The 17,230-nt window shown below is 37.1% G+C and overlaps 1 protein-coding gene across 2 annotated transcripts in view; it reads right to left on the bottom strand.

Moving 5' to 3' along the window:
* LOC150087253 (oxysterol-binding protein-related protein 11-like) overlaps window positions 1-17,230 on the bottom strand; it is a 359,580-nt gene that overhangs the window by 267,580 nt on the left and 74,770 nt on the right. For both annotated transcript variants that reach the window (XM_090371101.1, XM_090371102.1), the window contains one exon: window positions 8,276-8,575. In XM_090371101.1, the coding sequence (XP_090227227.1) occupies window positions 8,276-8,575 (300 nt within the window). The remainder of the gene's footprint in view (window positions 1-8,275; window positions 8,576-17,230) is intronic.

Genomic DNA, 17,230 nt, shown 5'->3' with positions numbered 1-17,230 from the left:
TCTGAGTGGGATAATTAGTAATTACAAAAGCCTCAGCATCTCGATCAGCTGGGTCTGTGTGACTAAAAAACGAAGCCAGCTGGAGTTGTGAACATTAAAATCACCAAGGAAAATTAGCTCACTGTTAGGAAAGTTGGACTGGAAAAAGTGAAAGAGTTCCAAGTGATTAGTGGAGTTGGGAGTATGGTAGAGGCAACAAATGAATTTGGCAGAATGTGGTAGAGAGATTTTAAGCCAGAGGAGAATCCAAATTACTTAAGTCTATGACAGGGAATATCAGAATGAACATATGCACAAGTACCAACCTTTGAAGCGAAAGGAATCATACAGAGATGAGCAGTGGCTGAATCAACTGATAATTGGGATTCTGTCAGAAAAAGTATGGCAGACTGAAGTGGTCTATGGGGTTTGGCAGACTTTTAAGTGGAAATAGACACCACCGAGATTAGAACTGAGACCATGTATATTTGTCAAATGAACAAGGAAGTGTTTGGGAGGTTTAGATCTTTTCACAGATAAGTGTGTTCTATTATTTTGACAATTCATAGTGTATTCAGAAGTAAGAAAAGGTAGGGAGAAAGGACTTGCTGTTTGAAGTAATGAAGTTTTTGGACATGGCATACACATGGCAATAATATACCCAGCTCCTTGACATAATGTGGCCTCGACAATGCCCCCCCCCCCCCAACATACACACTACTTGGACTCACTCCAGTCATTATCTGGCAGAACAGAGGCAGTAAGATTATACACTGGCTAATCTGGATGCCTCCTAGAGAGTTACCAATAGGTTCGGTCCAGTAGACTATCTAGTGGCCAGCCTGTGAATGCCATTTTTTGAGCTGTACCCTCAAAATCTAAGGAAGATTGGATCTCACCATAATGTCCATCATAACCTCAAAAGGCATCAACATACTGCATGATGGAAGAGATTGGGGGGTTGGATAAACACAGAAGAAAGTTCTGAAAATATAACAGTAAAATAACAGCCAATAATACAATTAATATTCTGTTGAAAGGTATGCACAAACAACGTGTGTGGATAAGTGAAGTTGAAAACACGGTTGTGCACCACAGATAAGATGCTATAAATGAATACATGTATCTATTTGTATATACAGTAAATAGCATTTATCAAGGATAAAGAGGTCATATTTTATCCTTTAAGATAATTTATATCTACTTCATGACCAATAGAATATATAAGAAGAAAAATAAGCTACATTATTCTATATTTGTATATCATTTTATGTTTTTGTCAAGCTAAAATGAAATTTTTGATAATCTGCAAGTGTTCTGTGATAGTGTAATGGTTGTGTTGCCAGAAAGACTGAAGGAACTCTTAAAAGCCTCTTCAATTAGGACTGTAGTCAGCTAATCTCATGCCAGAAAGAGTAGGTCCCACACCCACCATGAGTTATTCTTGGTTTTTCTTTTAGCCGATACCAGTGGTGGCCAGTGGCGTATCCAGTTATCATTGTAAGGGGAGCATGGTGATCAGGCTTTTGAGTTTTTTTTTTTTTAGAATGCCTCCTCTGTTCTTTTTCTTTAATTTCAAATTTTTGGTTGGGGGGGGGGGCATATTCCCCTTCTGCCCACCGCTGAATATGCCCCTGGCTCACACAATATGAAAATCAGCCTTTGAACACACACATATAGATTAAAGATACTTCACAAACTTCATGAACTGGAGTTTTTTTTTTTTTTTTTGGTAGTAGTTATTGGCGCATCGGCTTCTGTGGCCATAATGTACTTCCCAAGGTTTCTGCAGTACTTTGATCCAAGCCCGAGGTGGGATTCGAACCCGCAACCTTTGGGTTGCTAGGTAGGCACTTTACCCACCCGGCTAGCCCAGTTGGCTCATGAACTGCAGTATCAGAGGGACTATTTAGTATGGCTTAAGTAGTCAATGCTTAAAAAATCTGAATAACAAGATAATTCATGTTTGGTTAGGCTAGACCAGTGGTTCCCAACCTTTTTTGACTCGCGAACCCCCTTTCAACGTAATATTTTTATTGCGAACCCCTAATCTTATTATACTATTACTCTGAAATTGTATACTAGTTCTGAATTTTTATTATAAAATATTTCCAGTACTACGTTTTTATCTCTTCTTGTATACGACGTGTTTTCGCATGCTGAGTTCCAAGACCGATCACACCCAAGCAACAGCAAGTTTGAATGGAGGTTTGCCAGGGTTACTGAAGATGGTGAGGTTCTGCCAAAGGTGATAACGTCAGATGAGACATAGCTTCCTCATTTTAACCCAGAGTAAGCAACAAAGCTCTGTTTGGAAGTCTATGTCATTGTCAACACTGAAAAAAGAAAAGGTTGTAGCTTTTGCAGGAAAGGTTATGGTCATCTCTTTTGTTGACATTCAAGGAACAATTTACCAACATGTTGTGCAACATCATATGACTGTTACAGGACTTTACTACAGAACTATATTGCACACTTTGCAGGATCACAATTGCGAAAACAACCAGAATATGGTCGCATGTGAGTGGATGCTGTATCACAACAATGCAAGACCTCACATTGCTGATAGTGTCATTGAGTACTTAGCCAGAATTAAATTATTTCAAAAGTTAAAGCAGCTTCAAAGAAAATGTTTCCAGTCATCAGAAGAAGTTTTAAAGACCTGGAGGCAATTCTCAAATGCATGTCAAAAAATGATTTCCATTTTATTGAAGAATGGCAAAAATGGAGTAAGTGCATTTCATGAAATGGGGACTACTTTGAAAAAGACCATCAAAATATGGATGATTAATAAAAGTATGTCGTGAAAAAAAAATTATGATCATTCTTTATTGAACAGCCCTTGTAAAATAGAAAAGTGAAATAAAATAAAATCAAGTAAATAATAAAATCAAAAAAGGCCATTATAGTTTATAGTTTTTGGCCCATCTTCTGTAAACTTTCCAATTTTGCTCCTCACTCCGCCCTTAACTAAATTTACTTAAGATTTCACTTTTAACTAAACTTAATTGCTTTTTTGTACCAAGGAGGGAATTTACAGTGCTATATTTGGTTTTTATGCTGTTCAGTTTAGCGCATTTTGCACCATTCAGCTTTTACTGTTTTCCCGCATATTCTCTAGTCAAATATAACAGTCTCTACTCTGGTTGTATATATATTTTTATATTAGTATGTGCATGCACCTTCACTATTTCAGACTTTATCAATCCGCTCATTTTAAGTTACTTTGATGCTTTTATTTCCCTTGTTATTTTCAACATATTCTAAATCATATATCACTTATTTCCTTCTCCAAAATTATGAGGTAAGTTTGAAATTCCAAATATTTTATTCTTACTAGAGAAGCTATCTTTGAATATTTATATTTCATCAAGTGTTTTCTATTTCATTTTTTCAAGGTTTCGAGCACTTCACTTATCAGGACTGTGTCAGTTTATTGGTTGCGTAGTGTCAGGGCTAGAGCCACTCAAAATGAGACTCTCTGGTTTGAGAGGTTATCAAAACACTACATATGTCCTTCTCCCACTGGATTGCCTTGTAGCTTCCCCATGAAAAGATGGGGCATTGATTGTTAAATTTCTCTTCTACTCTTTTTCAGGTATTTTCATTTATTTGTCATTACATGACCTTTGTTTTATTCAATTTACTCTCTCAAAATTTTATTTCAGTTTGTGACAGCTTTTGTCAGTCAAGGAGACATATCCAAGTGGCATTCCAGAGTTTTTACTTCTAAAAATATTTTCTTCCATTCACTCGAGTTTTTCATTTCTGGAAACCAGAAATTTACAAAGATACAGTTTTATCGATTTTTGGTGTTTTCGATTTTATCGATTTTTAGTGTTATAGAAACTGTACTGAAGTAGACTTCATTTTACAATTTAAAAATTTTTGTTACATTTCCTGTCTGGTTGATGTTAACAAGAATGTTTATAGTACTTTATTCCCGACCTCTAAAAATGGGCTTTTATAGCTGATAGGATGGTGAGTGGTATCGATATACTCTTCTATGGGGGAGTGTTTACCCAAAATAAATCAATACATGGCAACTCAAATAGGATTGGAACAATTCAACTAATCCACATTAATTCATAAATTACTGATTTTATGACAATGTAAACAAGTGCACACTGCAAAACAATGGGAGTTACACAGACAAAGGTTACAGTATATTATGGTACAATATGAAATTATTGAACAAAATATCATATGCTGCTTTGTCAGTATTTTGTACAAGGTCTATGTTTATCAATGAATAATGTTAGGCCATTCACACACAGATTACTACCAAAATTTTTTTTCATTCTGGGCAATAAAACTATATAGAAGTTAGAAATACATTAGACAATCGGGGTTTTCACACTGACCATGTGTTATTGTGGTCATATTTCAACCACAAGCATATCTGGACACCATAGTAAAAATTTCATAGAAATAACTTTCTGCAAACCCTTAGCCATAATTATGAGAGCATCCTTGGACTCAGGGGAGATCCCTACTGACTGGAGATGTGCAAATGTATCCCCAATTCGCAAATAGGGATCAAAGGGTGACACGAGTAATTACAGACCCGTTAGTTTAAATTCTGTTCCGGGTAAAATAATGGAGTCACTGATTAAAGATGCTTTGCAGGATCATCTAGACAAGACTGCAGCAATAATTCAGACACAGCATGGGTTTGTTAAGGGGAAGTCTTGTCTGATTGGTTATTATGTGGTTACAAAGGAACTGGATGCAAAAAATAATTTTGATATCATATACTTGGATTTCAGAAAGCTTTTGACACTGTTGTGCAGGGAAGACTACTGTACAAATTGAAGCAGAATGGTATTAAGGGTAAATTGCTACAATGGATAAAAGGATGGTTGAGTGGGAGAAGACAGAGGGTGATAATCAATGGGTGCTGCTCTTCGTGGACTAATGTTATTAGTGGAGTCCACAGGGTTCGGTGTTGGGTCCACTGTTGTTTTGTATATTTATCAATGATATTGATGAAGGTATATCAGACTTAGTGTCAAAGTTTGCAGATGATACAAAGGTTGGTAGGATTGTTAATGACAGTAATGGCAGTGTGCTATTGCAACAGGATCTAGAAAATTTGGGCAGATGGGCTGAGAAGTGGCAACTGAAGTTTAACCACGACAAATGCAAAGTACTGCATATGAGTAGAAGTAACCCCAGAGAAACGTACCAACTGTGTGGTACTACACTTAAGGTGGTAGAAAATGAAAAAGACCTGGGAGTAATTGTGCAGTCAGATATGAAGTTTTCTGAGTAATGCAGACAGGCTACCAGGGCAGGTCATGGAGTTTTGTCAATGATATATAGGAATTTTGCTAGCAGAGAAAAGGAGATGATTGTCCCTCTGTATGAGGCAATGGTCAGGCCACGCCTTCAGTACTGCGTACAGGTCTGGAGGCCTCATTTTACGAAGGACATAGATTTGCTTGAGTGTGTAAGAGAAGGACAACAAGATTGGTGAGGGGAATGAAGGGATCCTCTTACCAAGAGGGGCTTAAGTTCTGCAAATTGCAGTGGCTGGAGACTAGGCACCTGCGCGGTGATCTGATTGAGGTATATAAGGCCTTGAATGGGTTGAGCACGCTGAATTCTGATGGGATCCTTCCACTTATTCAGATTACGAACCTAAGGGGGCATAAATTCAAATTAAGGAAAGACAGATGTAGACTAGATGTGCGGAAATTTGCCTTTAACCAGCGGGTGGTTAAATACTGGAACAAACTTCTATCTGTCGTTGTGGAAGTTGATAGGTTAAATAAAATTAAGGAGGAACTGGACAAACATTTAGAGAAAATTGTTTTGTAAATTTTTTTTTTTTTTGGCTGATGCTGCATGAGCTCGCACACTTGCTTTCTTGCATCACATGCCACTACTACTACTATAGACATTAATTGGTAGTTAAGCTCAATTACTAGACTCCCTCTCCTACTGATACTAGTAGCATAAGGATAGAGTGAAGATGTATGTATGTTTATGTAGCTTTGTTACAGCAGCCTTTTTATAGTTGCATTGTTACAGTTTAAGGATTCCCTCAAACTTGCCTCTATGTTGAGCATCTCGGCATAACCAATCATGTATGTATGTTGTGTTGGTTTGTGTGTTTAGTAATGTGTTGTGTTGTATAACTGGACTCAGTAACCAGCCATCAAAATTCACCTAAAAATCTGCTGGTTGGCTTCCATCCTTGACATGAGGAAGCACGTCTTTTGTACAAGGTTAAGTATCAGTTTTTGGGCCTGTTGCCATAACATTGGAGATGCAGTGAGAGTGTCCTGTAAGGAAAGGAGAAGAGGAGAGAGTCTGAGAGAAGACAGACAGATAAGCTAAAAAATGAATAAAAATAAAAACAAAAAAAACTGAAATTAATTTAAAAAGTAACAAAAATATATAAAACAAAAATTGCGTAGGATCTTAGGGAGAGGGGGAGATAAATCTGCAGTGAAAAAGAGTTGAAAGCAATTCAATATAGCATTTGGCATAGAGATAAAGTCCAAGCCTTAAGTTCTTGCAGGCCTGCAAGGCACAAGGAGAAAATTTGTTATCATGGGATTGTCATTAACAAGCAACCCATACAATTAGAGAGCAAGTCTCAGTCCAACAGTTCTTAGGTGAAGCTGGCTGACATTACCATGTTTGCAACCAACTTGGATAAATCACCTTTTCTCAATCAAGAGAGCCAGGAGCCTCTTAAAAATAGCTGCACCAAGTCTTGTGGGTCCTTAACACTTGCTCTGAATATAATGGTGCTCAAGTATCAAATACTGTAAAGGTAAAGCACTGAACAAGTGCTGAATAGTGCTTTACAACATTTGATTTGATAAAGTTGTTTGGATAAATTCTTAATTTATGTTGTAATTACCAGATGATCTGTTTTTACTGAATAACTTAATAATGGAAATAATGGAGTCACTGGTTAAAGATGCATTGCAGGATCATCTAGACTGCAGCAATAATTCAGACACAGCATGGGCTTGTTAAGGGAAAGTCTTGTCTGACAAATTTGATAGATATCAAATATATGATATCAAAAAATAATTTTGATATCATATATTTGGATTTCAGGAAAGCTTTTGACACTGTTGCACATGGAAGACTATTGTACAAATTGGAGCAGAATGGTATTAAGGGTAAGTTGCTACAATGGATAAAAGGATGGTTGAGTGGGAGAAGACAGAGGGTGGTAATCAATGGGTGCTGCTCTTCGTGGATTAATGTTATTAGTGGAGTCCCAAAGGGTTCGGTGTTGGGTCCTCTGTTGTTTTGTATATTTATCAATGATATTGATGAAGGTATATCAGACTTAGTGTCAAAGTTTGCAGATGATACAAAGGTTGGCAGGGTTGTTAATGACAGTAATGGCAGTGTGCTACTGCAACAGAATCTAGAAAATTTGGGCAGATGGGCTGAGAAGTGGCAACTGAAGTTTAACCATGACAAATGCAAAGTACTGCATATGGGTAGAAGTAACCCCAGAGAAATGTACCAACTGTGTGGTACTACACTTAAGGTGGTAGAAAATGAAAAAGACCTGGGAGTAATTGTGCAATCAGATATGAAGTTTTCTGAGCAATGCAGACTGGCTGCCAGGGCAGGTCATGAGGTTTTGTCAATGATATATAGGAATTTTGCTAGCAGGGAAAAGGATATGATTGTCCCTCTGTATAAGGCAATGGTCAGGCCACGCCTTGAGTACTGCGTACAGGTCTGGAGGCCTCATTTTAGGAAGGATGTAGATTTGCTTGAGTGTGTACAGAGAAGGGCAACAAGATTGGTGAGGGGAATGAAGGGAATCTCTTACCAAGAGATACTTAAGGTCTGCCAATTGCAGTGGCTGGAGACTAGGCACCTGCGTGGTGATCTGATTGAGGTGTATAAGGCCTTGAATGGGTTGAGCACACTGAATTCTGATGGGATCCTTCCACTTGTTCAGATTACGAACCTAAGGGGGCATAAATTCAAATTAAGAAAAGACAGATGTAGAATAGATGTGCGGAAATTTGCCTTTAGCCAGCGGGTGGTTAATTGCTGGAACAAACTTCCATCTGTCGTTGTGGAAGTTGATAGGTTAAATAAATTTAAGGAGGAACTGGACAGGCATTTGGAGGGAATGGTGTGATTTTTTTTTTTTGGCTGATGCTGCATAAGCTCATACACTTGCTTTCTTGCATCACATGCCACTACTACTAACTTAGCCACAACCTATCCTGTAGAAATGGGATTTTATCATATAGACCAAACAACCTGAGAGAGAGATTATTTAGCATAATTTGTGCCTTACCTCTATAGTCCCTGTCAGTGCTGCACAATTTTGATCAGTCTGAATCAGCATGTTTCTAACAGAATTCAAAGCCTCTGTTACTGAAGTAGCACTCTGAGCAATAAAATTATGTGATGGAGAGAAACCTGCATTTTGCAACCTTTGACTAAGTAAAGAGTCACAAGGTTCAGATTCTTTCTGCAAACCAGAAAGTTGCTGAATACTGCTGGAATTTACTTCTGAAGAATTACCTTGTGAATTTACATCAACAAATGTTATAAACAAAGGCCGCTGTTCTCTTGGTGGAAGAGGAGGGTTTTGCTGAAATAAATATAATATTTATTAAGGTTGATTAATCAGTCAAGCAGCAACATAGTGTTAACATAATCTGAGTATTAATTCACTCATAAGATCAAATGTTACAAATGGATTAATTTAACAATTTTAAAACATGAATTCAAGTTATTTCACTCAAAAACTATAACACTGGATATAGCAATGATTTGAATACAGTAAAAGCTGATAAATCTGCAATTAAAACTACAACTTTTATTAAATTTTACCTAAGAGAAAAAAACAACTCACAATCTCATGCTTTACTAAGTACTGCTGCTTTGGCTATTGTTGGCATTGTAAACTATAATTTATAATTTTACTAATTAATTATATTTAATTTATAATACTTAGTGGTATATAATTATATATGGAGGATAGGAAGTGATGCATTTCCTGATATGAATAATACACTTTTGGATATATTTTTCTCATTGGTCCTTCTAACTGACAGCCATCTGTACATCAGTCATACGTGGAAAATGCTTAGTTATTAATTAATTTATTTTAGAATATGAAGAAGAAATTATTTTGACAGCAATTATTTGAATAAAAAATTGCTCATTTAAAAGTTTACATGATGCACAATTTGAAAACATCAGCTGCCAGTCATGATATTAGAAAGCTTATCAAACAGCTATCCAATCATATCACAGCATTAAATTAATTGATACTGCACCTTGGAAGTTACTGAAATGTTTCCTGTGATAAAATTTAGACACCTGTACTAATGGTAATAATACAAATGCCAATATATATTTTTTTAAATCTAACTTAAAGCACCTTAAGGAAAGGAAAGGAAAGGCACCTAAAGTGAGAGAAATAAGCTATAATTGCTGAAGTAGAAATGTTTGGTTGCTGTTTCATCAGAATACTCCATAATATTTCTACAGCAGCTGATGACCTGTGTGCAGTTTATTACTAGTGAAGCAATATAGTATTCTGTTTCAGAAATACAGATTCAATTCCAAATGATATTATACAGTATTAAAGAAAGAAAGAAAAAAAAAAAAAAAAAAAGAAAGAATAAGAAAAAAAAAGAAAGAAAGAAAGAATAAAAAAAAAAGAAAGAATAAGAAAAAAAAGAAAGAAAGAAAGAATAAAAAAAAAAGAAAGAATAAGAAAAAAAAAGAATAAGAAAAAAAAAGAAAGAAAGAAAGAATAAAAAAAAAAAAGAAAGAATAAGAAAAAAAAAGAAAGAAAGAAAAAATAAATAGTAAAACAACTTTTCTAACAGTTATTCTTTCTTTTCAATATCATTATCTATATTCTTTTGGGCACGATTGCTGACACTCAAATTTAATCCTAAGGACAAGAAATTTGACTTTTTTATCAACATTGCCATGCCTGTACTTGCTAAGTAAGTCTTCTGATCTTGTACTCTTAATATCATTAGTGTCCATGTGCACAACAATATCATATTTTGTGCCCTTAAAAGATATCTGCATGTCATCTACTTTTGCCCCTGGCAGACATACCCTGGTTACTATTCCACCCAACCTTTTTGAACAACATATTTCCCTGACAGTAACTACAAGAACCATTGGCAGGTAGTGATCACACATTTGTTAGTTGGAAGATGACGAAAGATGTTGCAGTAGTTAAAGGTAAAGGCAAGGTTTTAATTTCAGAAGAGGGGACTTTGAAAATTTAATGTGATATATGGCATCAAAATAAATTGGGTGGATTACAGAGTTAGCGTGAATATACTTGAATAATGGAATACCTTTAAAGCACAAATCACTGAAGTATTGAACACATACATACCATTAAAAATTTATTGCAGGAGGAGGATACTGAAATGGATGAATGTAGCACTGGCCAGTCAGATAGAGCAGAAAAAGATAGCATGATACAGTTACAGAGTGATGAATAGTGTCAAAGCCTACAACAGTTATAAGTTGAATGGTAATAGTACCAGATAAAGTTAGAGAGGCCAAGGTTGCATATGAGAAGGCACTGGCCAAGAAAGCAAAGAATGAATACAAGGAAGAAAAAGGTGAATCAGATTAGACCCTTTGTGCACCTGACCTAGATAAAACATCAGTAGGAAGATACTGTTTTTAATATAAGTTGTCTACATATTCAATAACTAACATGTGAAATTTCACTCCCGTAGGTAATCATACATTAGATATGGAGCCCGGAATCTGAGGAAGGACTCTATGGTTGACAAAGTGGAGTATCAAGCAGTGATCAAGTTCCTGCATTTGCCGGGGAAGAAAGCTCGGGAAATTGATGAAGAAATGAAAGCTGTGTAGGGGCAGAATTTTCCATCCTATGACATTGTAAAAAAGTGGAAACGGGAGTTCCAGTGCAGTTGTACAAGTGCCTTTGACGAGCCAAAAGAAGGAAGGCCATCAACATCCACAGACAGTGAGACGAATGCAAAGATTGAGCAATGGTGCTGAGCGACAGACATGTGATAATTAATTTCATTGCAAATGCATTGGGAATTAGTTATGGGTCTGCCCACAGCATTTTAAATGACCATCTGCACATGTCTAAGGTCTCCGCACAATGGGTTCCAAGAATGCTGACACCTTTGCAGAAGCAATGTCAAATGCAATGTTCTCCCTAATTGTTGGATTTGTGTAATGCTTCGAACTACTGCAGCACCTACCCTATTCTCCTGACCTAGCACCGTCAGACTTCTTGTTTCGAGAAATGAAGAAACCATTGCATGGAATCCGCTATGATTTGTCTCACGAAGTCATCAATGAAGTGGAATCGTGGTTTCAGGCAAAAAGTGTGGACTTCTATGATCAAGGCATTAAATAACTGATCCATAGATGGAAGAAATGTGATACTATACATGGAGAGTACTTAGGAAAGGATTAAAGTTCCTGTGAAGTTTCACCTTTCCAGGTAAGGGTATGAACTTTTTGATACCCCCTTGTATAAGCATAATAAAAACCAACATTCTATTATGTAATTCTTTAGGTACATAATTACTATCACAAGTGTTGCTATAGAGTCTATAAACAATAAATTTTATAATGTAATCTTATAACATAATAAGTAAAATAGTTTGTTGTTAACATTTGAATAAAAAATTGCTCATTTAAAAGTTTACATGATGCACAACTCCAATATATTACTCCAATCACTACAGTGATTGGAGTAATGTAATGCTGTTATTGTATTTATGTATCTCTTAATATTATATAATTAAGTGGAGTGCTGTACTCATTAATCTAATTAATGAAACTCATGTCTCAAACTAGAGCAGCAAAGCAGAGAGATCAGGTTGATTGGTTAGTTGGTTGTTGTTCAATTTTAAGAGCATCAGAGGCTAAGGTCATGTATGTTGCTCTGTTTATAAATTATGAGTGTTCTGAAGTCGATTTTCTGTTTGCTGGATGAAAAACCATGCTACCCTCACCTGAGACCAACTAACTCAGTCACATTGTGAAAAAGACCCATAAAAATTGCTCCCATCATTGACAGGATTCAAATTCGGGTCTCTTCCACCGGGTGTGGAGAAACACTGATCCTACCAACTGTGCCACCCATGAGTACAGAGAGAGAGAGAGAGAGAGAGAGAGAGAGAGTTATTATTTGTTATTTGGTTTTTTTTTTAGGAGCATTAGCAACTAAGGCCATATTGCTCTGGGGATATGCGGTGGTCATTCCCTGACCTTTCCGCATCCTCCGTATTTGGTGGTCATGGGCTTGAACCCCGGTCTAATCAAGAAGCGTATGCTACGCATTGCTGCTCCTGCCCACCTGGCTACGGAGGTGCCCAAAGAGAGAGAGAGAGAGAGTTCAGGACGATGAGAAAAAAATTGGTTTGGGGGAGGAACTGCTGAGGGCAGTTCTCCTTCAAATCAGGGTATTTGCTTTCCTTGCAGAATATATGTAAAGCTGCCTGTAGTGGGACAGAGCTATAGGAAATGCCTTTGTCTGTTTCTGATGCAAACAGTGCTAAGAGATTAAGCAAAAATTCAGTGTTTTGATTAGCCAGTTTGGATGCTTGAAATAAAGGATTGATGCCCTTAAAGGAACTAAAACAGAGGATCTAGCACTGAGTGCTTGATGGATTCTCCATTTCGATGCTAAAACTGACTCCCTTGAATCAGGCAGAATAGCAAGATCACTAAGAGTAGAAAGTGCACATCCCACAAGTAGTAGTAATTGTTGGTGACTACTGTCCAGGAAATAAGAAATACATTATGCAAAAAAAATAGGTGGAATAGAACCAAGATACATCAACAATATCATAATAACTGTTCAACATTATCACCTTTTAAGGGCACAAATGTTGGTTACTAATTTTTTTTTAAAACATAGCAATTTTATTAAGTAAGCAAGCATCACCTCGTACTTACTTAACAAGCACAAGGTGATGGGGGAAAAAAGCCACAAGGATGGGTTAAATTTGAAAGTGTCTGGAAATTTTCCAAGCATGATTGATAGGTGGTGTATTTGATGAGAGCCCTGCCAATCAACTCAGTCCTGGAGAGATTATACAAGGCTTATGAGGTAGAATTTTCTGAAGCATGGTCTGCATTTGTTCACTGGAAAGCCTGTTTTATGGAATGTGATACACTTAAATGAAAGGGGATGCAAAAATATTTGCTGATGGTGTTAAGTGAGTTAAAAAACTGCTAACTTGGAAAGAGGGATACATAGCCAAATAGTTTAAAAGAATCTTAAGCAAAGGCAAAATTGATTCTTCTACAGCTTTTATTTGAGCACATGCAGTAGCCTAGAAAACAAAGGAGTGGATTTGCCATGAGTCCTCATGGTCCAAGCAATTATATAGGCTGTGACAGGGTTATTAAGGGCATGTGTCCAGGCAGTAAACCCTTGATTTTATGCACCTGTATTTAACAGACTTTAGATTCAACAGACAAAAAAAAAAGATGACTGGCATTAGAGTATATTTTAAGGTGTTCATGGAATAAAGGAAGCTGGAAACTCATGAGTCATGAGCAAATGTCCCAGTTTATGGATAGGCTCAGTATCACCTCGTTTGTGCTCATCTGTGACCTTTATAACCTCAATTACAGTGTATCATCAAAACCATATGACCTATAAAATCTAGTGAAAAGAGAAGGCATGCATATCTGAGCATTGTGCAGAAATTAAAGCTATTAAATAAGTTAGATGCTGGCATGTCCTTTTCTGCATCTGTGAAAAATAGAGTTAAATAAATAAATTTAAAAAAATTTATTTCCAGCTTTTCCAGGCATTACTATATGGTCATAACAAATTGTCTTCTATTGACTATGTATTATGTATCAATCAATAAAGTCACGATAAATAAAAGCTTGTTTTTTATTGTTTAACTTTATTTTGATATTTTTTAATATACGAGGTGCTACCCAAAAGTTTCCTGAAATGTATTTATAAAATAAATACAGACTCACCCTGCGTCTTTTCACCACCGACACCCTCGAAGTCCCCTTGAGAGCGTAAACACCAATCCCAATGCTTCTTTCATGATTTGAATGCATCCTGAAAGTCCTTCTTCATCATAGTGTTCAGAACCACCTGTGATTTGGTTTGGATATCTTTTACGCTGTTAAATCTTCAACTCTTCAGCTTGATTTTCATTCTTGAGAAGAGGAAGAAATCACAAGGGACTAAGTCTGGCGAATAAGAGTGATGGGGGACGATTGTCATGTTATTGGAGGCCAAAAACTGCGCCACAGCGAGAGATGAGTGGGCCGGCACGTTGATGATGAAGGATCCAGTTCTTTGTGCACCATCTCTCTGTACGTTTCCTCCTGACGGCTTCCCTTAACTGCCTCAGAACGTTGCAGTAGAGCTTTGCATTAACAGTCTGGCCAGGAGGGACAAATTCCTTATGGATAATCCTGTCAATGTCCAAAAAAACAGATCAGCATGGACTTCACAATGTGATTGTTGCTTGGTTTCTGGGTCCTACCCATATACCCAACTCTCATCACCAGTGACGACCATAGAAAGGAAGTTTTATTACTCCTAGCCCTTTCTTAAAGATCTCTGCTAACTTCCATGCGATGCTGCTTTTGGTCTTCACTCAGTAACCATGGCACAAACTTGGCTGCAATCCTTCTCATGTTCAACTCATCTGACAAAATCATGACCCAGAAAAGATGCACACTCCATAGCCTTTTCTTTTATTAATGGCTCTGATATTGACATGTTTTGGTCTCAAATCAACTTCATCCACTTAAAAACTGCTTCATCTACATCTTCACAAAGGCATAATTTTGCACACTTCCAACTGCATCCCATTTCCTCAAACAGTTTGAAAATTGAAACGTAGGGTTTTCAGAATGGTTAACTCAGTACTGGCAGGAATGCCAAATTTTAAAGCAATTTCTTCTTTTTTTTTCTTTTAACACCCCGAAATACATTATTAAGCACTTCCACCTTTTCACACTACACTCAAGGATTTCCTCTTAGACACTGTGAGGTTACCTGCATAACAGCTTAAACAAAATTGATTTAGGGACCACTTGTATCTACCATATAAACAGAAACAGGTGAAATTTAGTAAAAGCGTGTATGATTCATTTCTTCGAAACAACAGATGAATTTCCAGGATAAAGAAAAATCACTCTCTCCTAATTCTCTAATAGGGTGCTTACAGTAGAAAACAAGTGGATCAGACCAAACGTCCACGTCTGGAATATGCCTTAATCTTTGCCAATGGCTGTGAAAAAATAGACAGCAGTTGACCAGACTGACTTCTCGGTACAGTAGTGTATACGATGTATAGGTTTTACTTCCTTTTGAGCCATTGCCGACCCACTGCTGGGCAAAGGCCTCTCCCAAAACCTTCCATCTTTTTCTATCCTGTGCCATGGTTAGCAAGTTTCCTCCTGCAGGGTTTTGCAAGCACCACTAAACTGTAAACTGTTTTAGCTCTTAATTCATGCTTTCTAGCATCAGCTCTATTGCCTAAAAGCCAGAGGTGTGAACAATGCATACCTGGGTCTCTCGAAATCAGTTCGTTATATGGAAATTTTCTTTGTTATACGGAAACTATTTTCAATATAATGATCAAGTGAAAATTAAAAAAGTTCACTACACAGAAAAATTCGCTACTTGGATGTTCGTTAAAGAGAGGTCCAACTGAATTTCCCAAAACTAAAAAGATACATCATCACTGATCCTGAAATTGATGAGAAAACAGACCATCAGAGCCTTGAAATGCTATATTTGAACATCAACTGAGTCAACTGTTGAACAATTTTCTTCAAGATTTGTTATGTTTGGAGAATTGGAAGAAACAAAAAAATTCATTAAGTTTGCTAGCCAAAGAGAACCTGAAAATGTTTCAGTGGATTGACCTGAATGATTTTGAAATGCAACTGATTGATTTTCAGAGCAGCTCAATTTGGAGGCAAAAATTTATCAACCTCAGAGCTGATTTAGAAAATATTGAAAGGATACTATTAATGACGAGAATAGAAAAGAAAAGTGCAGAAATTGAAGTATTAAAAGTTTTGAATTCCATTGCTGAAACTTTTGTCTGTTTAAAAGGAGAATGCCAGAGGTGTATTCAACTCGTGCAGTAAGCTAAATAATCTTGTAATAACTGAGAGTTAAGTGGAGGAGAAATTGTTGAAGATAAACACAAGAAAGGCACCTGGGGTGGATGGGATCTATCCAGTTATATTAAAGGAGGCAGCAAAGGAAGTAAGCAAACCCTTAGCCATAATTATAAGAGCTTCCTTGGACTCGGGGGAGGTACCCATAGACTGGAGATGTGCAAATGTGACCCCAATTCACAAAGGAGGATCAAAGGCTGACACAAGTAAATATAGACCTGTGAATTTAACTTCTGTTCCAGGAAATTTAATGGAGGCTGGTTAAAGAAGCACTGCAGGATCATTTAGACAAGACTTCAGTTATAGCTCAGACACAGCATGGTTTTGTTAAGGGGAAGTCTTGCCTGACCAATTTGATTGGATACTATGATGCAGTCACAAAAGAACTGGATGCAGGGAATAACTTTGATATTATATACTTGGATCTTAGAAAGGCTTTTGATACTGTTGCACATGGAAGACTACTGCACAAATTGGAGCAGGTGGCATTGGAGGAAAATTTCTGCTATGGATAAAGGGGTGGTTGAGGGGGAGAAGACAGAGAGTGGTAATCAATGGACACTGCTCATCGTGGACTAATGTTATTAGTGGAGTCCCTCAGGGTTCAGTGTTGGGTCCATTATTGTTTTCTGTATTTATAAATAATATTGATGATGGTATATCAAACTTGATGTCCAAGTTTGCAGATGATACAAAGGTTGGCAGGGTTGTTAAGGACACTACTGATGCTATGCTGCTGCAACAGGATCTGGAAAGGTTGAGCAGATGGGCTGAGAGGTGGCAAATGAAGTTTAACATTGACAAATGTAAAGTACTACATATGGGAAACAGCAACCCCAGAGCAATGTATCAACTCTGTGGTACTACACTGACAGTGGTAGAGAATGAAAAGGACCTGGGGATAATTGTGCAGGCAGATATGAAGTTCTCTGAGCAGTGCAGACGGGATCCAAGAGTAGCTCATGGTGTCTTGTCAATGATATACAGGAATGTTTCTAGCAGGGATAAGGAGGTGATTATTCCCTTGTATAAGGCAATGGTCAGGCCACACCTTGAGTACTGTATACAGGTCTGGAGGCCTCATTTCAAGAAG

The sequence above is a fragment of the Mastigoproctus giganteus genome, chromosome 4 (assembly GCF_048544385.1).
Source record: "Mastigoproctus giganteus isolate SK-2022 chromosome 4, ASM4854438v1, whole genome shotgun sequence".
In the NCBI taxonomy this organism is placed as follows: Eukaryota; Metazoa; Arthropoda; class Arachnida; order Uropygi; family Thelyphonidae; genus Mastigoproctus; species Mastigoproctus giganteus.
Note: the sequence above shows the minus strand (reverse complement) of the source record. Positions and strands in the feature narration are given on the sequence as shown.